This window comes from Neurospora hispaniola, assembly GCF_033458365.1.
Source record: "Neurospora hispaniola strain FGSC 10403 chromosome Unknown B0T23scaffold_3, whole genome shotgun sequence".
Taxonomy (NCBI): domain Eukaryota; kingdom Fungi; phylum Ascomycota; class Sordariomycetes; order Sordariales; family Sordariaceae; genus Neurospora; species Neurospora hispaniola.
Window position 1 is genome coordinate 2,464,542 of NW_026944408.1, and position 17,619 is coordinate 2,482,160.

The window sequence follows — 17,619 nt, forward strand, 5'->3', positions numbered from 1 at the left end:
GACAAGCAAGCAGGCTGCCCGCAGGGAAACGAAGCGACTCGAACCTTCAGCGGTCTTCCTGTCACCATATACTGGCTGCTGTTCGGGCATGAGGGGTATTAAGTGGGTACCTAGAGGGCGGGGCACATGGAAGCTTCTCAGTGGGGTCCGCGCTTTCGGTCTGTCTCTCCGTCATCGCAGTACCTGCATCGACCTGACTCCAACCAGAGAGGATTGGCGAGACCCAAACAGTTGGACGTTACTGCAATGCTTCTTTTCACTTCCGTCTTCTCCTTCTACTAATCCTTCACCATTCATTTTTCTCTTCGTTTGCGTAGATCAACAACAAGGACGTTCTCTCCCAGTCGGACGAACCACAATGTCAGTCGGTATCCTCACACTCCAGCATCTCTTTCTTACCATACCTTTTCCCATCTACAACTCTGGCCAAGAAGGCGCAGTAAGGTCTTTGGATTGAATCACATCCACTGCGATTATCGCGTAAGGGAAGCTCCTTGCGCATCGTGGTGGATTGGGTATCATGAGATGCCTCTGACCAGCGCGCGCAACGTGAGCCAGCTTGGTTGGTCACACTTCATAGTCCTTCGACATGGATGAATTCGGTGCATTCGGTAGCATTCTATACCCTAATACTCCCACGTCTCGTTTGCCACTATGTAGTCATGAACACCTCCCCACGTGAGAACCTCGGACAAGAATGGTGAGATTGGTTGAAGAGTCTGAATGACAATCGATCAACTCGATGCGTGATACTAGTTTGGCTTCTTTTTGTGTCAGTAGAAGTTGACGAATAATCCCTCTTTGATGGGTGCAAGGCCATGGCTCGGCCCATTTCACGACCAGTACCACAAGCTGCCACTTCCAACGTCAAGTGGCTTCTGGTTACGCTTTTGTCAGTTCAACAGGTAGCTTCTTTGCTGCGATACCACTCCGATATGCATTACAATCTCTGGAAAGCTAACTTACACGGTTAACCCTGCCCAGCAATCTGGATTACCAGGACGATTGAGAAGTCAGCCGGGCTCGCCGCGCAGGAAAACAATAGTGTAGATGAGGACCGAATCCTGAAAGAGAGTGGGCCGCTGGATACAGCTGGAAATCATTGGCCTCGACTGAGGTTTGTTTCTTCCTTCGCTCCAGGACTTGGATGAACATCGCGATGCAGGAGTTCCCTCTGGAAATATAAACTTCATGGATGTGGCATACTGTCCGCTTCAGGTTGTTCTCACTTGCCGGCCTGTGACAGTGTCGCTAGGGCACGCTGGGGTCGCGCACGGCAAACGTAGGAGCGGGTAAAAGTGGGACTCGGCTATTTTAGCTTCGAGTATCCACTGCAGCCATTGCATCTAAAGCGGAGAATTAATGGCTTGGCGTCCCCCCATTATCGGAAGAGTGGGTTTCCTTGTCGATAAAAAAAAGTTCTGGCAGAGAAACGCTCCATCGGTTGCGGCCGTCAGCGCTTGGAGATTCCTTCGCATTGCATCACCAACTCCATCACTTCACAACACACCGACAAGATGCGCCCTCTTACAGAAACGGAGCAGAAGACCGTCTTCGAGAAGGTCAGTTTTAGTGCCGCAACAATCTCATATTTAAACAAGGATGAACAACAGCTGACTGATCGCTTTGGCACCCTAAAGCTTGCAAACTACTGCACCGATCTCAAGAGTCTTATCGCTCCTCTCGATGATGGCGACAGATACGTTTTCCGTCTGAACCACTCTCGCGTACGTCCTGTCTCTCTCGCCTCCCTCGCTTCCTCTCGACCTTGCTCGATACACCGTCTCTTCCCTGTTGGCTGTGCGCCACTGAGGACAACGACAGCCGGGCGACGGCGACGACAGCCGCCACACCACCAACCAGAACAAGGGCCAGATAGACTGACAAAGATGATGCTACACAGGTTTACTACGTCCGTCTCTCCGTTGCCAACCTCGCTACCAGTGTCAGCCGCGATGCCCTCCTCAGCCTGGGTACCTGCCTTGGAAAGATGACCAAGACCGGAAAGTTCAGACTTCACATCACTGCCCGTACGTTCCATGTCCAATGCCGAATCCTTATGCGGTTACTGAGACAGTTGGAATGTATTTGAAAGCTAACAACCTGAACACCAACCTTATAGTTCCTATCCTCTCCGAGCACGCCCGTCATAAGATCTGGGTCAAGGACAACGGTGCCCAGCCCTTCCTCTACGGCTCGAACGGTATACCTCTCCAACTCCTGGTTCTCTATCCTACTAGCCTCACGAAAACTAACGAGCATTTGAAAACAGTCGTCAAGGCCCACGTCGGCCGTTGGTCCGAGGACTGCCCCGAGCACTCCGGTGTCGTCGTCTACAGCATGGCTGATATTCCTCTTGGCTTCGGTGTCACAGCTCGTAGCACAACCGAGGCACGCCGCCTTGATCCCACGGGTATCGTTTGCTTCCGTCAATCGGACTGCGGCGAGTACCTCCGTGATGAGGACACCCTCTTTGCTGGTTAAAGTGTCGGTCCGAGTAAGAAAGATGGAAGGAATTAACGAAGGCTTGGAAAAGAGAAGGTCATATGAACTTTTTTTTTTGCTTTAGGGGAGTACCATAAAGGCGTCCTGGCGTTTACAACACACACATACACTTTTGGTCAGAATCAGATACCTCCAGCATTTTTATCTGGGCAGATATAATTTGATCTTTTTTCTCGTCGAGCAATGGGGGAGGACCAAGACATGCCTATATCCTTTTTTAGGAATTGTGATGGGAACCTCTCGATCTCGTTTTCATACCTGTGGAAGCCATGGTTCGTCCAGATCCCGACTTATGCAACACTCAAGTTGTATCTGTTTACGTCGTTTGCAACATGTAATTTCAAGGTACAAGCCCCGTCCATGTTTTTCGTATAACCGCACCTGTTCTACCATGCCATACCTTCAAGCCCGATGTCCCCCAACAGGACTAGCCGGCCTACTCACCGCATTGTAAAAGCTCACACTCTCCCTCTGCGCCACATACTCGCTATCCGCATACCCCAACAGCTGCCCAATCTCCACGCTCTGATGTCCCTTAATCCTTGCAATCTCGGCGCTCGCGTAGTTGGTCAGGCACCGGCCCACCTCGACCGCTTCACCCTCCCACATCTTGCCATCCGGACCGGGCGTAGACCGGCGCTTGTCAACGACGCACAGGCGCACAGCCTCTTGCTGAGCAAAGAAACCCTCGACGTCCACCACGCCGACGGGAAGCAGCCCAGCTTTGCCGAGGAGAGCCTTGTACGCGCCCTGGTCGATGTACAAAGTTCCATGCGGACGCAGGCCGTGCAGGATCCAGAAGTAGCGGTCGCGGACGGGCGAGGGCGAGGGCAGGAAGCGCGTGTGAAGCGGGATCTGGCTGCGGTCGATGACGGCTGGGACCTGCTCGGAGCTTGGGTTGACGGCCACGGCTGGGGTGGAGGTGCCAGTGACGGAGTCGGAATTGTTGTTGAGCGAGGCGAGAGACGCTGTGGACGGGTGGTTGACCTGCGTGGTAAGGGAGGCCGGGGAACGGCTGCCTTGGATATGCCTGACGATCTTGTGAATGTTGCCAGGGTTGGAAGAGCGAGTGATCACGGTGGTGACGCCGGCGGAAGTGGCAAGGCGGGCGGCTACGATCTTGGTGGACATGCCGCCTGTGCCGAGCGATGAGCCGGCTTGAGAGACTGGAAAGTGGAGGCACATGGTTAGAATGCTGTTTGAGACCCTGTGCTACAGGAATAGAATGGAGCTTCTTACCATCGGCAACAAGAGCACCGATATCTTCCACAACCTCGATTGGCTGGGCGTCGGGGTTGGTTCTGGGGTTCTTGTCATAGAGACAGTCGACGTCGGTCATGAGGAAGAGGAGATCGGCGTGGACCATGGCGGCGGTGATGGCTGACAGAGTATCATTGTCACCAAACTTAATTTCAGATACGGCCAGCGTATCGTTCTCGTTGACGATGGGGATCACGCCCATATCGAGCAGCTCATGAATAGTGTTCTGCGCATTGAGATATCGTGATCGCTGAAGGGAAAGTCAGCAGAAAGTCGTTCATCATCAAGGTGTATGATCCCCACTCACATCGGAAATATCGCTTCTGGTGAGCAAGATCTGGGCGATGGGCTGTCTGAGATGGTTGAACAAGCTGTCCCACAGACTCATTAGGCGACACTGTCCGATAGCTGCCAAGGCCTGTTATGGTGTAAGTCAAATTATCCTTCTTGTGGTGTAACTAGGAGGACTTGCCTGCAACTTTGAGATGTGTTTTGGTCTCCTCTCAACGTCCATTCTTTGGAGGCCAACTCCGATGGCGCCGGATGAGACAATAATGACTTTATGCCCATCTTTACGTAGCTTGACCGCTGTCTCGACTATTAGGGTGAGATTGGATAGAAGGGGCTCATGTGTTTTTTCGTCCACAATGGAACTGGTTCCTGGGGGAGTGAGTGTTAGCCCAGTGAGCCGTGGCTGATGAGATCCAGCGTGTATTGTTGTCGTTTCACATGAACCTAGAGCAGTTCATGATATTTCGAGGAAAACATTGGGGGGTTTCCCTCACCGAGTTTGATGACCACTCCAAGGGAACGAGGGCTCTTCATAGCTTTAATGTCAAAGAAAGCGTTAACACACAGCTCTTTCAAATGAGCGCCTCAGAACAGTAGACTGAGACCGCTCCTGAGGATGGATGAGTGAGATGAGACAACAGAGTGTGGTTCTGCACTTACACACATGGTGATGTTGCGTCTCGGGCTCCATCTTTTTTAAGAATTCAGACTGCAGCTGGCCTGTACGCGCGTGATTTCACTCAACCCCAGCTTGGCCGATCAACAACCGTCTCTCGATGTGGAATTGATCCCTTCAAGGTGCATTCGGTACGGACATGATTCCCTTGGGTGCTCCTGGAAACTGGAGTCACAGTGGGTGCCGCAACTTTGGCAAAGTGGACCAAGTCGTTGTTGACCGCGCCAACGGCCGACATCGGGGCACAAAGACGGGAACGTGAGGACAGGAAAAAACTGGGCCATTCCACGGTCACCGCCCAAGACCAGTTTCAGGGCATTGTCACAGGGCATTTTCAGCGCCCTTTTAGGGACAGACCGCTCCGGGCTTACCGCCTTTGTTGTCTCCGACAGGGCGTGAGATGTCGGCTTTTGCGCGCTAGGTGACCTACGGTAGTGGGGTGCCCGTAAAGCAAGTCCCGAACTCCCGGTTCCGTCCCGATGGGAAACTTCCCTTAGCTAGGTACCTACCTAGGTACCTCCGTCTATTCACTGCGCGTCCGGGTAGTGACGACATGCCAGGTGCAGCTGGGCTGTTTTCCGTGGTGTCTCCACTGTAAATTTTAGGTCCCAGACCTCCCCGTCAAGGTGCCCATCTCATCTCAAACACGATCCGATTCGATTGCAGATCAACGATTGGAACCCCCACCTTCGACGATAACCTCCTGCTCAACCTCGAAGCAAACACAACGTCCGAACCGACAACCACACCATACTCACCATGTCACCAGCACCCACCACTAGCGCCGGCCCGGCGTCCTCGGGCATTCCTCCCTCCTCCCTCCCCACATCCATCGTCACCGAGAACGATACGAAACCCTCCTCCTCCTCGGAAGCCAACGATCTCCTTCCTCGCTACCTCACGAACGACCCCTCCCGCACCGGCTACGACCCCTCCATCCAATGGTGGATGAACTACTTCAAGATTCTCACCGGCCAAATCACGCCCGAGGGCGTCGAGCACTACCGTGAAGACCGGTACAAGGCCAACGAGGCGCGCGACTGCGCGCGGTGCGAGGCCGACCGTGACTGGCTGTTTCAGAACTCGCCGGTGATCCGGTTCCTGCGTGAGAAGGTGGCCAACCTAAACGGCGTCTTGGATGAGACCAATGTCGTGTGTCGCCGGTGTCCTAGCAGGATTGTGGTGATTCCCGGAAACAAGGACAAGGGAGAGGAGGATAGGATAGAGGTTGCCAGACAGGGTGGTGGGTTTAGTCCTGATCATGGCATCTTGTTATGCGCCAATGAGATGCGCAATCGAGGGCACTTGGAGGATACGCTGGCGCATGAGATGGTGCATGCTTGGGATCATCTGAGGTGGAAGGTGGATTGGTTCGGGGAGAAGAGTTTGAGGCACGCTGCTTGTACTGAGGTGAGTTCCCTCTCCCTTTCCTGTTCCGTCTGTTTCGTTTCGAGCTGAAAGGACAGTTGCTAATCTTTGGGATGTTCTGAGCAGATCCGAGCATCAATGCTTAGTGGCGAGTGCAGATGGACACGCGAGTCTATTGTCCGAGGCAATTGGACGCTTACCCAACAATTTCAGAACTGCGTTCGTATGCGGGCCATCCAGTCGGTTATGGCACGGCCGACGTGCAAGGACGATGTACATGCAACAAAGGTGGTCAACGAGGTGTGGGACTCGTGCTTTGCGGACAAGAGGCCATTTGAGGAGATTTATAGGTGATCTTGAGCCTGTAACGCGGATGGAGAGGGCGTTTTATACCATGTACTCCTGCTGTTTTTGTGATGAACGTTTCTTGACATGTACAATCAATGATACCACTTCTACTTGAGATTCCAGCTCTAATCTCGTGGCGTTGATATATACACTGGTCACACATGTAATACATAAACTAAAGTCAATGTCCAGTCCATTGCTCGCTAAATGCCGGAACGTAGGTAACGTATATGCACAGATAATGAACTCATAAGCCTCCTCCCCTTGACAATATGGGGATTCTGATCCTAGCCCTCTTCCCCTCGCTCAAACGCCCAAGAACGCCCGTATTACAACATGAAGAAGAAAAGAAATACAAAACAAGAAAAACAAGCTAACAATGCAAGTGGGCTCCACGCTTTCGCAGTGCTCGAAGAAAGTTCGACGGATATCAGACAAAGTAAAAGCAAACCCAAGAGACACCCCTTAGTTGCCCATTTTACTTGCCATTTTCTCCCGGTTCGCAGCCCTTTCTCCCTTGACGCAGTGCTTCAAGATCCAAGGGTGGTTCTCCACCTCCTCCAAAGGAAGACGCTTCTCAGGGTCGAGTACCAACAACTGGATAATGGGTTAGCATTGAAAGACCATCCTTAGGGGAACAATGACTTGTTACCTTCTTGATCAGATCCTTTGCCTCCTTGCTGACCCACTCGGGAATGGTCATATCCGCCCTCGCAATCCTCTTCTGTGTCATGATCGGCGTATCTTCAAACGGCGCCTCGCCGACCAAAAACTCATACGTCAATACGCCCAAGCTCCACAAGTCCACTTTCTCATTGTACCAGTTATCCTTGGATCCGCTCCGGATCATCTCTGGCGGCAGGTAATCCAGGGTTCCGCAGAGCGTCTGCCTCCGGTTGTTGGGCGCGTGCACGCTCCAGCCGAAATCCGATATCTTGATCTCCCCGTGAATGCCGACTAGAATATTCTCCGGTTTGATATCGCGGTGAATGACATGCTTGCGGTGCAAGTACTTGAGGGCGGATGCCATTTGCGCAACATACTGCGCTGCTTTCCATTCGGGGAAACGGTTTTCTTTGCGTAGGTGCTTGTACAGCTCGCCCTTGCCGGCGTACTCGAGAATCAAAAAGATGCGCTTGCTGTCATGGAAGTGTCCGTACAACTTCAAGATATTGGGGTGTCGTAGGTTGGATTGAATTTCGATCTCGCGACGCACTTGCTTCTCGACCCCGGTGCCGTGTTGCAATTCCGACTTGTAGAGCACCTTGAGGGCACAGATGAAACCAGAGCTGCGCTCCCGCGCGAGGTATACGCGGCCGAATTTGCCTTTGCCAAGCGGCCGACCGATTTCAAACATGCCAAGGTGGAATTGTTTGGGGGATATCGACTGATCGTAGCCGGCACTAGAGGATGACTCGGATGTAGATGTACCTGTCGAAGAAACGCTAGCGGAGGCCATTGGCTGCGAGAGTTCGTCGTGATCATCGTCGTCGACTCTACGAATGCCGGCGTATGTCGTGGACTTGTGAGCGGCAGATGAAACAATGGTCGAAGATTTCGTGGCAACGGGAACGGTTCTCTGTGGTTTTCGTGGTGAGGGAGGTTCGCTAGAGATGATGGGCGGATTCTTCCTTTGCGTGATCTGCGAAGGAACAAGGAACGGAGGTGCTTACTACGGTATTGCCGCTTTGCGATTGAAGGGCTACTTTGAAGAGATTCGGCCTGCCGGGGGCGCTCGTGTGTTGGACTTGACTGGGACCTGCCTACGATCGCGCATATCAGTCAGAGAGGCTATCAAGCAAACATTGTCGTGAAAATCATACCTTTGACTTGAGCTCTCTCGCCTTTTGCTGAAGTCGAGCGCCATCGCTTGGATCGTTGTTTTCGTCATGTATCGACATGCGCCCGAAGCGTGACTCCATTGGTTGGCCCGCCATCTTGGGCACGACGATTTCTAGGATTGCGAATGAGAAACAGTCGTCAGGAAGACTAGGTGGGATGTTGCATAGATGAAGGAAAACTAGCGGGCGGGCGCAAAGCAATACACTCGATTCCTAGGGCGTCGTGTTGAAAGCGCAGGCCACTTCAGTATTTATTGGTTGAAGTTGGTTGTCAAGCAAGGTTGGTTTTACACAAGGCCAGCGAAGTTGATGCTGATTGGAGTTGAAACGACACTTCCCAGATGGTGGGCCAGGATTGGGGCTTTATTTACCGGGGCCCAGTTCCGTTGCCTAGCAACAGTCATTGCCTTGTCTGGCTGCGCCGAACTTTCCCTTCTGGGCTCCCTGATCAAACAACTGAGACCAGCAATGATGCAGTGGGAAGGTGGGCTTGGGCTCAGCAGCGTCCAGAGGATTACAGGAGGCACACCCTTGGACTTGACAACCTGAAGAGACTCGGGGGTAATTGATACGGCAATGAATATGACTGTGAGGATCTCATTTGTCTGATATCTTTGTTTTTCTCAGATCTGGCAGAAGCACATTTGACGGCAGATGTCGTCGCAGCGACGGGATTAACCCGACATCCAAGCAATCAAGCCCTGCCGCCCCTGCAGGTGCGCGCTAACATCGGGGCTGAATGGGGGGGGGGGGGGGGGGGGAGCCCCGCTAAACCCCGCTAGATCTCCAAGCTGCTCTGAGCCTCCAACAGTTTTCATCTTACTATCTGGACATGGAAAACACAAAGGCCCGGGGTACATATCGGCCTTCATCGCACCATCAACTGCTGGGAATTGTACCCAGCTTGACGTTTGACCTCAAATAACGGTCTGGCCTCTTACATTTCCACAAGCACAGCAACAACTGGGCGTCTAATACCTTGAAACGCCCTCGCCCGTACACAACAGTGACCGAATCCCTCACCCGACGACGACGACGACGCCCACCATGACGTCCGTCAAAATCAACCACATATCATCGCTCAACGAGCCGTACCCCTCTCCTTCGGCCCTCGAAGCCGCCACAACAACGCACGTTCAAGGCGCCTTCGTTATTGCCACGCGTAAGCTGCCCATCCTCAAATCGGGTCCCATCGACGCCATGTCGGTGCGGCTAGGAATTCCAATTCCCGAGATGATCTTCGGTGATAACCTCGTCTCGATCACGCACCGGCCAACGGGCTGGTCGATCGAATTCAATGCCGAGGACGCGCTCGAGCGCGTGGACAAAACGGGCGAAAAGATGCTGCAGGTGGCGTACGCGGGCGAGTGGAGCTCGAGCCGCGAGAAGACGAGCGCGGGCATTAGCGAGGTGGTCAAGCCGTTTGACTGGAGTTATACAACGGACTATTGTGGGACGGAGAGGCCCGGCTCGACCGGAGGGGCTGAAGGGAAAGAAACAAAGTTGCATGGGGACGAGAACACACCGGATATACCCATTGAGCTCCTGAAGCGGCGAGACCCGATCCTCTTCGCGGACGAGGTGGTCCTTTACGAAAGCGAGCTAGATGACAACGGGTGCAGTATCGTCAGCGTGAAGCTGCGGGTGATGGAGCACCGCATGTTGCTGCTGTGCCGGATGTTCATGCGGTTGGATAACGTGCTGGTGCGGGTGCGGGATACGAGGGTGTATGTGGATTTTGATAAGGAGGAGGTAATTAGAGAGTATACGGAGAGGGAGGATAAGTTTGAGAATGTGAAGACGGTAAGTTCTTTTGGGAGAAAGGAGACAGGATTACGAAGGATTAGGTTAGCTGACGACTTGTTGGCTTTGCGAAACAGAAACTCTTCATGCAAGGCCTCAAACTGGATCAGGTTACCATCGCACTTCGTGATGCCAACCAGGTAGCGCCTCTGCTGCCGCTCATCAAGCAGGGAGTTGAGAGCGTTATCCTAGGTCCGGGTGTGGCTACAAAGACGACGACAACAACACGGTTCCCAGGGCAAACGCAATCGACACCACAGACTCAGTTTGTCCGTCCGCCGCCGAGATAGGGTTTGAGGGCAGATTCTTACGCGTTGGGAGCATTGTGTGCAAGATAACATGGGTTAACATCTTTATGATTGACGGATCAACGGCATTACAGGCGTTAAGGGGGGTTTGGCAAAGGATACATAGAATCGGGATCATGCGGAGCTGCACCAACGACACCGCTATTAATCGTGGATGTTCTCCCGACCTGATCACCATTTGAAGCAAAGCCGGTCTATTCATGTCTTTGGTGATAGTTCTCGGCGACACCTGAGGTGAACAAGACAGCCTTGTTTTCAGCCATTGAATATGCAGAACGCTGGTAATCCAGATACCCGTCGACCTTTGAAAAACAATACACCATACCACATACCATTCCAAATTGCGGCATGTGCCCGAGTTAAAAAACAGACCACCTGGCATGAGTATCCAACTCCATAACCCGGTAAATGCAACATAACCACATCACCTAGCATCCGGAATAGGCGAACTCGGCTGCGTAACCTCCTCAAACGACAACTCCCACTTATCCACCTCCTTGAACTTCTTCGCCGCCTTCTGCAGCTCTTCACCCAGTCTCTCCGTCATCATTTGCGTCGTTTCCGGCAACTCTTCAGCCTCACCAAGGTCCATTGCAGAAACTGGTTCCTGGTCATCATCGTCGTCCTCACCATCCTGCTCCTTATCCCTGCCACCGCCCGAAGCATCAGCACCATCGGCGTTCTCCTTGTCGGAGCCTGCTCTACCGTACGTTCGCTTTGGCTCCGAAGAGCCGGGTTTGGATTTGGCAGCGGCTTTGCCATTGGTAGTTGTACCAAGTGGCGGCGTCATTTTCTGCTTATCCTTCTCTTTCTGCTGCTTCTGCTTTGCGGCACTAAGCGCCTTTTCCTTCTTTTTCCTGGCGGCAGCGGTGGCGATGTATGATAGTTCGTCACCGTCTGCGGCAGTTTCATCTTCAGAAGAGGAGGAGGAGCCCTCGTCACTAGTGATGTCGTAAGGGTTCTCCTTGTTCCTCCCCTTCTTGTTCTTTTTGTCAGGTTTTGCGCGATTACGCCGAGCAGGCAGCAAGCTTGTCAGTGCCTCCGTTGCTAGTTTTTCCTCTTCACGCTTCTTGGCAGCTCCGGTGGCCTTTTTGAATGCTGCGGCGACGACTGCTGAGGCCTTTGCAGTATTTGGGGGTTTGTAGTTTGGTGAGTGTGTGAGTGAGGGTGGTGAGGAAAGTTCGGATGACATGTCCGCGTCTACGGCCCCCATTGGCCCGGCGCCTAGGCGTGGTAGCAGTTCGGGAGTCTGAAGTCGTTCTGTGTAAACAGGTGCTGCACGCCGGCTGTTGTAGGACCGGTGCGTCAAGTTGTTGAGTGACGGCCAGGCCACTGGGCTCTCAGCTTCTGAGGAATCGCTTGCGGGTGGTGCGTTGACCGGGTCGTTAGGATCGATGGGGGGCCTGGACTGCCTGGGAGGATTGTATGGTATATGGTCTGGAACAGGCGAAAGGGCGGGTGTTGAGAGTGGCGATGACATGGGGCTGTCGCTTCCATCTCGCATCTCTATCGACTGGTGGATGACCTCATTTTCTTCCTCTTCTGGTTCAGGAACAGGTTGCTCATGAACCACTGATCTGCCGCGCTTCTTACGACCGGAGTGGCTTTCAAGTGACTTGCGTTTCTTCGAGCGCCGAGATGGAGAGCCGGTTTCCATGATTTCTTCGTCGTCGACAGGCATCGCTCCACTGGAGGCCGGAATCGTGACATCGGCACCCAAAGCTGCGCCTGTGAAAGCGCTGGCACCAGACCGTCTCTTCATCATGTCGAGCGGCGTCGACTCGCCATCTGGACCTGAATCTTCGTCTTCAATAGCCGCTTCTCGATCCACATCCATATGATCTTCCTCATCAGTCATGGGGATGCGTGACACCTGCGAAGTCACGGACAGGGATCTCTGTCGTCGTCCTTTCTGTGCCGTTCCCAAAATACTGGGCTCGCGCGCTCGTCGCTTGAACAGACCGAGATTGAGTGTAGACATGACGCTCGGTGTAGTGGGCCCCCTGCTACTTGGCCTGACGGGTCCGTCGTCTCTGCCTGAGACACTGTTTTGACGTGGACGGTGGCGCTGGAAGAGACCGACATCGAACGAAGAGGTGTTGGCGGACCGGTAGCCACCGGCATTCTGTGCGGTAATCGTAGGGTCCTCGAGACTGTCGTCGAGGTCAAACATATCATCATCCAGATCCAGGCCGGAAGTGTCGCCTGTTAATCGCCGGGGTGCTCGCGGGCTCGGTCGGGTGGACTCCTCTCTCTCGCGTCTGGAGTAGGAGGTCGCGGCATCGGGATTACGGTCGGTGTCGGCAGTACCGGTTGTTGAGGTCATATTGGCCAGCCGGTCCATGGCCTGGTCTCGCCTCTGTTTCGCGTCCTCCAGCTCCTTGGCCTGGTCGGAATTCATGTGTCGTTGGGCTGCTGCCACGGCGGCGGCGCGCTGCTTAGCGCGTTCCTTCTCTCGATCGCTAACATCGTAGATATCGCTGCTGGGGTCTGTGGCAGTCGGTTTAGTGACGACGGGTGGTGTGGCGGAGGAGCTGTTGGCTGTAGGCTGCGACGGCACAACCCGTGATTTCCTTGGTCTGGGCATCGTGAATGTGTCGCAGGGTTCTCGCCTGGGGTTGTCGATATCGGGTCTCAGAGAGTTGTGGGAAGTCGGTGGAATTATATACTTGTATTAGGGTAAATTCGTGTGGGCGTATATCATGGGCAGTTGGTGGTGCATATGCAGGTGTTGGGGGTCCTGTTCAATTTCTTGGAATCTCCTCCGCGCGAAAAAGTTGGAGAATCGTGAATGTAAATGCGATATTCCGTCGGCGCTGCAGTGATGTTGACGTATTGATGTACGGTTGGAAGTACACTAGATCGGAGGAAAGTGCAGTCCCAGAGACGGGACGCGTTCCTTGATCAACACCGGGGTATCAAAAAAGACTGGGTCCTTCAAGCGCGTGGTCTGGAAGTATACCTTTGTACCGTAGTGGGGACCCTTATGGTAGAATGCGGGGTGAGCCGTCGGCAGGCAAGCCTCTCCGCTCTCGGCAACAGACTTCCAGACGGGCTGTACGCAGTAGTGAGTGTACAGACCCAACTGGATCATTCAATGACAAGGTTGTCTGTCACCTGTGTCCGGGCGAATTGCTTGTGTGAAGTTGTAGGAGGAAACAATGCTCGATTGCTCTTTCGTAGATTGTCCTTTTCTTCGCACCAACGGCTTAACGTAGTTCCTTTACTTCTACTATGCAGTAGAGGCATCCTCAATTCCTCGTCCCTGACCCTGAGTTGTCAACAACACTGAGAAGTTCAAGCTGTTCCTTGTGTCCCTGCCAAGAACCTCATTACGTCACGATCTGTAGCTAGCGTAGCGTGGAGGTAACTGGCTGCTGAAGTGGTGAACTGTTGAGCTTTTCAAGCAGAGAGAGCTTCAAGCTTCCAACCAACGAACGAACGGTATCAACAGGATCGACACCTGGTCATACTCATTAGAGAGGTAGCTTATGCTTACTTATCCTACCGTATTGCCTTCCGCCTTTAGTCCACCAAAAAGTCCATGAAGGTGACACAACAAAACCTCACATTACTCCGATCCTCCCCTTCTTCACGTCGCATTGCGAACCTCACCACCAAAAGTCCCCGTCACGAAACACCAAAAGTCACTACATCACCTCTAACACCAAATATGGCCACCCGCATAGCCTGTCGCGCTGCCTTCCGGCGCAACGTTGTGCCCGTCACTCTCGGTCTCACAACCACCTTCGCCCTGGCCGCGCGACAACAGCCTTTGAAGCTAGACGCCTTGTCCAGCTCGCAGCAGTCGCGGTCTCTCCATTCCCAGAAAGACAACAAGGAGGAGTGGTTGAACCCGGAAACGATCAAGCAGCTTTCTAGTGGGAGTTTGAGCGGTATGACTACCACCCAGCTTGGATATTGATTAGTTGTACACGGGAGGCTAATGTCGACTTGTGCGGCCTTTGCAGGTTTCGCCACCGGTCTCTTGATCAGTGTCTTTTCCAAGACGCTCGTGCTTTTGGCGGGTGTTGGTATGGTGATTGTTCAGGTGGGCTTTTCAACGTCGTGACAGAAATGGAAGAAAAGTGATGTACTGACAAAAGCATGGGAATAGGTTGCGTCTCGTTACGGCATCGACTTGGTAGGCATGTTGCATCTTCGCGACAAGGTGAACTCGTCAAAGATTCTCAAGGCGTTGCAACACAAAATGGCCTTTAAGCTTGCCTTTGCCATAACCTTTGCTCTTTCTGCTTTCATGTCTTTCTAGATCGAGCAAGGTTCAACGAAGGAGAAAACCATATTAACTCTACACATCAAGATGCATCCATGGCGTATCACATCATCGGGTGAGAAGTTTGCGGAATCGGCATCAAGACATGGATGGTAATACGCTGTCTATGTATTGATCATTTTAGGCGTTTGGAAGAACTATCAGATATCCAATGTTTGAGACTGTTCTGGTTTTCCAACTTTGAACGTCTATGACTATCCTCGCTCCTTTCACTACATCGAACGACCAATGACCAGCTTCGTGTTGACCACTCGGCTTGTGTGCCACAACAGATAGCCATCTGAAAGACATGAGAGCCGCCATGGGTGCCAAAAAAAACCAGCCCAAGCGCCATACAGCAGCAGCGGTCATGTTAAAAAAAAATCGCTAGATTCCCGGTCAGCCCTGGCGCAAGGCAGTTTCTGGGATCCTTCGGCACACTCGTCCAGTTGAAAAAACATCCAGTGCAGACTTGATGTGGATGTTCTGTTAAGTCTCATTTTTATGGGCGGATCCAAAATACTCCAAGGCCCAGCATATTTCCAAGCTCTGAGCTAAATCGTCTGGACTGTCGGGTTTGAAACTCGGCTTCAAAAACAACCTAAAATGGGCTCGTTTCCCGCAGCAGCCACTCCGTCGTGAGCTGATCTCCATCAAAGTAGCCTGCCATATTCTTCCTAATTTCCTCGTTGGACTTGTTCAGCCAGTCCTTCTCTTCCTGCGTTAGCAAGCTCTCGTCAATCAGCTTCCTGCAGTAGGGTACCATGGTGACATGCTCGAAGCCCAGATACGGCTTATCGCCAAACTGGTGCTCCGTCTTTACTTCACGAACAATGGCCAGGTTCTCAATACGGATTCCGTAGTTGCCATCCTCGTAGTAACCGGGCTCGATGGACAGCACGTTGCCAGGAGCCAGAGGAACATCGACGTACGCCTTCCGAGTACCAATGCCGATGGGCCCTTCATGGACGTTTAGGAAAGATCCAACTCCGTGGCCGGTTCCGTGGCGGTAGTCTAGCCCGTATTTCTGGAATCATTGTTAGCCATTCGTGGATATTACCACAAGGAGCAAGTCGTTACTAACCCAGAGAAATTGGCGGGCCAAGGCGTCCAACGCAAAACCACTAGTTCCCTTGGGAAATACCGCAGTGTCTAAAGCAATGTTGCCCTTAAGAACCAGAGTATAAGACTTCCTCTCGGCATCGGTTGGTTGGCCGAAGTGCAGCGTTCTCGTGACATCCGTTGTTCCGTCATAAAATTGTGCGCCTGAGTCGCAGAGATAGATGGCATTAGGGTCAATCACGGAGCAGGCGCCCCTTTCGGGCTTGTAGTGAATGATTGCGCCGCTACGTTCATGTCAGCATCTTCAGGTTAATGAATTTCATATGAGAAACTCACTTTGGTCCGGTGGAAGAAATGGTATCAAAGGAAAGACCAACAAAGTCGGCTTGTTCGCTTCTGAACTGTTCCAGTTGGTCGGCGGCCTCCACCTCATCCAGCTTGGCCTTCTTGTTGATTAACTGATCCTCAAGCCAGGCAAAGTACTTGATCAGGGCGGCGCCGTCACGGATGTGACATCTCCTCATGCCTTCAAGTTCCGTCTCGTTCTTGATGGCCTTTGCGTCCCCAATAGGACTCCTGACCTCGTCCATGTGCTTTTCGCCGCCCAACGCCAACTTGAGAGCCCATGAGGCTTTGTTAGAAACCAGGTATTTGGTGGGCTTGTCCGGCTCGCTAGTACTCTTGGCAGCATTCGCAAGGATCTCGGTGTCCTTGAAGAGGTCGTTGTAAGGCTTGATCCCAGTGCCATTCTCAGCCAAATATTGCTTGACCTCGTCATTCAATTTTGACTCATCGACGTACAAGGTTGCGCTGTCCTTTGTAACGATGGCGTAAGAGAAGAAGACGGGGTTGTATGTGATATCGTTGCCGCGCAAGTTGAAAAGCCACGCGATTTCGTCGAGCATGGAAACGACGAAAGCAGCGGCCTTCTTCTTCTCGAGCTCCTTGCGCAGGTTTGTGAGCTTCTCTGCGGTGCCCTTTCCTGAGTACTTAGCACCAAGCAAGAAGACCGGCTCGCTGGGACGAGGTGGTCGGCTATCTCCCCATACAAGATCCACCAGGTTCTCGTTGATGGCCTTCAAGCCTGCGCCGCCGTGCTTCTTGATATCGCCATCGAGCTTGTCGGCTACCGCCGGGGAAATCAGAGTGGGATCGATGCCAACAGATTTTCCGCCAGCGGATTCGTCTGCTGTCCATTCTTGCCAGGTGGGGACATCTTGGAGCCCGGTCTTAAGCAGGTGCCAGTTTTCATCCAACTGTTTGGAGGCCTGGTTGAAATAACGACCATCCGTGGCCAAGGCGGCCTTGTCTAGCGTGACGACCGCTGTACCAGCCGAGCCAGTGAAACCCGAGATGAAAGCACGGCGGGCGTCGCATTCGGCAATGTACTCGGAGGCATGGCTGTCTTCTGAGGGGACAACTGCGAGATTCCAGAAGGGTCAGCGGCCAGTGGAATCGTCTTGGCGGAGAACGGCACAGGGCGTACCATAGATGTCAACATTGCGCTCCTTCATGAGAGACCGTAGAGCGGCCAAGCGATCCGTTGTGTTGACAGTCATAGTTTCTTCGTCCGAAGCGGCTCTAAGATGTTGGAATAATCTTGATGTGAGAGAGAATGCTCTGGTCGTACGTGACGGCTGAGGGAAGGCAGTCAAGGCCCTAGGCAGATTATGTAGAACCCTGGCGGCTTGGGAGCGGCTGGCTGGTCGGGGGACAGAAGACGCAACTGCTGTCAGGCACGAAGAGGGAAAGGACCAAAAATTACGCATGGAGAGGAGAGGAGTGTTCCCGTAACGTCGCAAAGGCACAGAGACAGCCACGCAGACGGGACCAGAGGGGGGCGGTGGTTTTATAGGATAGCAGCTACCGAGAAGCTATCACCTT

General features: G+C 53.0%; 8 protein-coding genes across 8 annotated transcripts; 4 read left to right on the forward strand and 4 right to left on the reverse strand.

Moving 5' to 3' along the window:
* Positions 1-1,381: 1,381 nt before the first annotated feature.
* Positions 1,382-2,691, forward strand: B0T23DRAFT_377286 (60S ribosome subunit biogenesis protein NIP7). The gene is made up of 5 exons (XM_062837021.1): positions 1,382-1,562; positions 1,641-1,727; positions 1,904-2,030; positions 2,123-2,203; positions 2,273-2,691. The coding sequence occupies exons 1-5, from the start codon at positions 1,518-1,520 to the stop codon at positions 2,482-2,484; spliced, it is 552 nt and encodes a 183-aa protein (XP_062694139.1). The 5' UTR covers positions 1,382-1,517; the 3' UTR covers positions 2,485-2,691.
* B0T23DRAFT_377289 (glutamate 5-kinase) lies at positions 2,692-5,086 on the reverse strand. The gene is made up of 6 exons (XM_062837022.1): positions 4,717-5,086; positions 4,551-4,592; positions 4,238-4,425; positions 4,073-4,183; positions 3,745-4,015; positions 2,692-3,671 (listed from the first exon to the last, which is right to left on the reverse strand). Exons 1-6 carry the CDS (start codon positions 4,745-4,747, stop codon positions 2,908-2,910), a joined length of 1,407 nt encoding a protein of 468 aa, XP_062694140.1. The 5' UTR covers positions 4,748-5,086; the 3' UTR covers positions 2,692-2,907.
* Positions 5,087-5,243: 157 nt separating this feature from the next.
* On the forward strand, positions 5,244-6,584 carry B0T23DRAFT_419389 (mitochondrial inner membrane protease atp-23). The gene is made up of 2 exons (XM_062839701.1): positions 5,244-6,142; positions 6,227-6,584. Exons 1-2 carry the CDS (start codon positions 5,492-5,494, stop codon positions 6,452-6,454), a joined length of 879 nt encoding a protein of 292 aa, XP_062694141.1. The 5' UTR covers positions 5,244-5,491; the 3' UTR covers positions 6,455-6,584.
* Positions 6,585-6,766: 182 nt separating this feature from the next.
* B0T23DRAFT_115800 (serine/threonine-protein kinase 6) lies at positions 6,767-8,491 on the reverse strand. Its single transcript, XM_062831947.1, has 4 exons — positions 8,272-8,491; positions 8,122-8,211; positions 7,101-8,027; positions 6,767-7,045 (listed from the first exon to the last, which is right to left on the reverse strand). The coding sequence occupies exons 1-4, from the start codon at positions 8,383-8,385 to the stop codon at positions 6,914-6,916; spliced, it is 1,263 nt and encodes a 420-aa protein (XP_062694142.1). The 5' UTR covers positions 8,386-8,491; the 3' UTR covers positions 6,767-6,913.
* An 845-nt stretch (positions 8,492-9,336) lies between these two features.
* Positions 9,337-10,382, forward strand: B0T23DRAFT_427683 (TIP41-like family-domain-containing protein; the record flags this gene model as incomplete). Its single annotated transcript, XM_062840085.1, has 2 exons — positions 9,337-10,092; positions 10,170-10,382. The coding sequence occupies 2 exons, from the start codon at positions 9,337-9,339 to the stop codon at positions 10,380-10,382; spliced, it is 969 nt and encodes a 322-aa protein (XP_062694143.1).
* Positions 10,383-10,530: 148 nt separating this feature from the next.
* On the reverse strand, positions 10,531-13,122 carry B0T23DRAFT_115828 (uncharacterized protein). The gene has a single exon (XM_062831948.1). The coding sequence runs from the start codon at positions 12,985-12,987 to the stop codon at positions 10,825-10,827; it is 2,163 nt and encodes a 720-aa protein (XP_062694144.1). The 5' UTR covers positions 12,988-13,122; the 3' UTR covers positions 10,531-10,824.
* A 696-nt stretch (positions 13,123-13,818) lies between these two features.
* On the forward strand, positions 13,819-14,742 carry B0T23DRAFT_115895 (uncharacterized protein). The gene is made up of 3 exons (XM_062831949.1): positions 13,819-14,296; positions 14,372-14,451; positions 14,518-14,742. The coding sequence occupies exons 1-3, from the start codon at positions 13,945-13,947 to the stop codon at positions 14,668-14,670; spliced, it is 585 nt and encodes a 194-aa protein (XP_062694145.1). The 5' UTR covers positions 13,819-13,944; the 3' UTR covers positions 14,671-14,742.
* A 532-nt stretch (positions 14,743-15,274) lies between these two features.
* B0T23DRAFT_314111 (peptidase M24, structural domain-containing protein) lies at positions 15,275-17,294 on the reverse strand (the record flags this gene model as incomplete). The annotated part of the gene is made up of 4 exons (XM_062834783.1): positions 15,275-15,700; positions 15,758-16,019; positions 16,072-17,155; positions 17,222-17,294. 4 exons carry the CDS (start codon positions 17,292-17,294, stop codon positions 15,275-15,277), a joined length of 1,845 nt encoding a protein of 614 aa, XP_062694146.1.
* Positions 17,295-17,619: the final 325 nt, after the last annotated feature.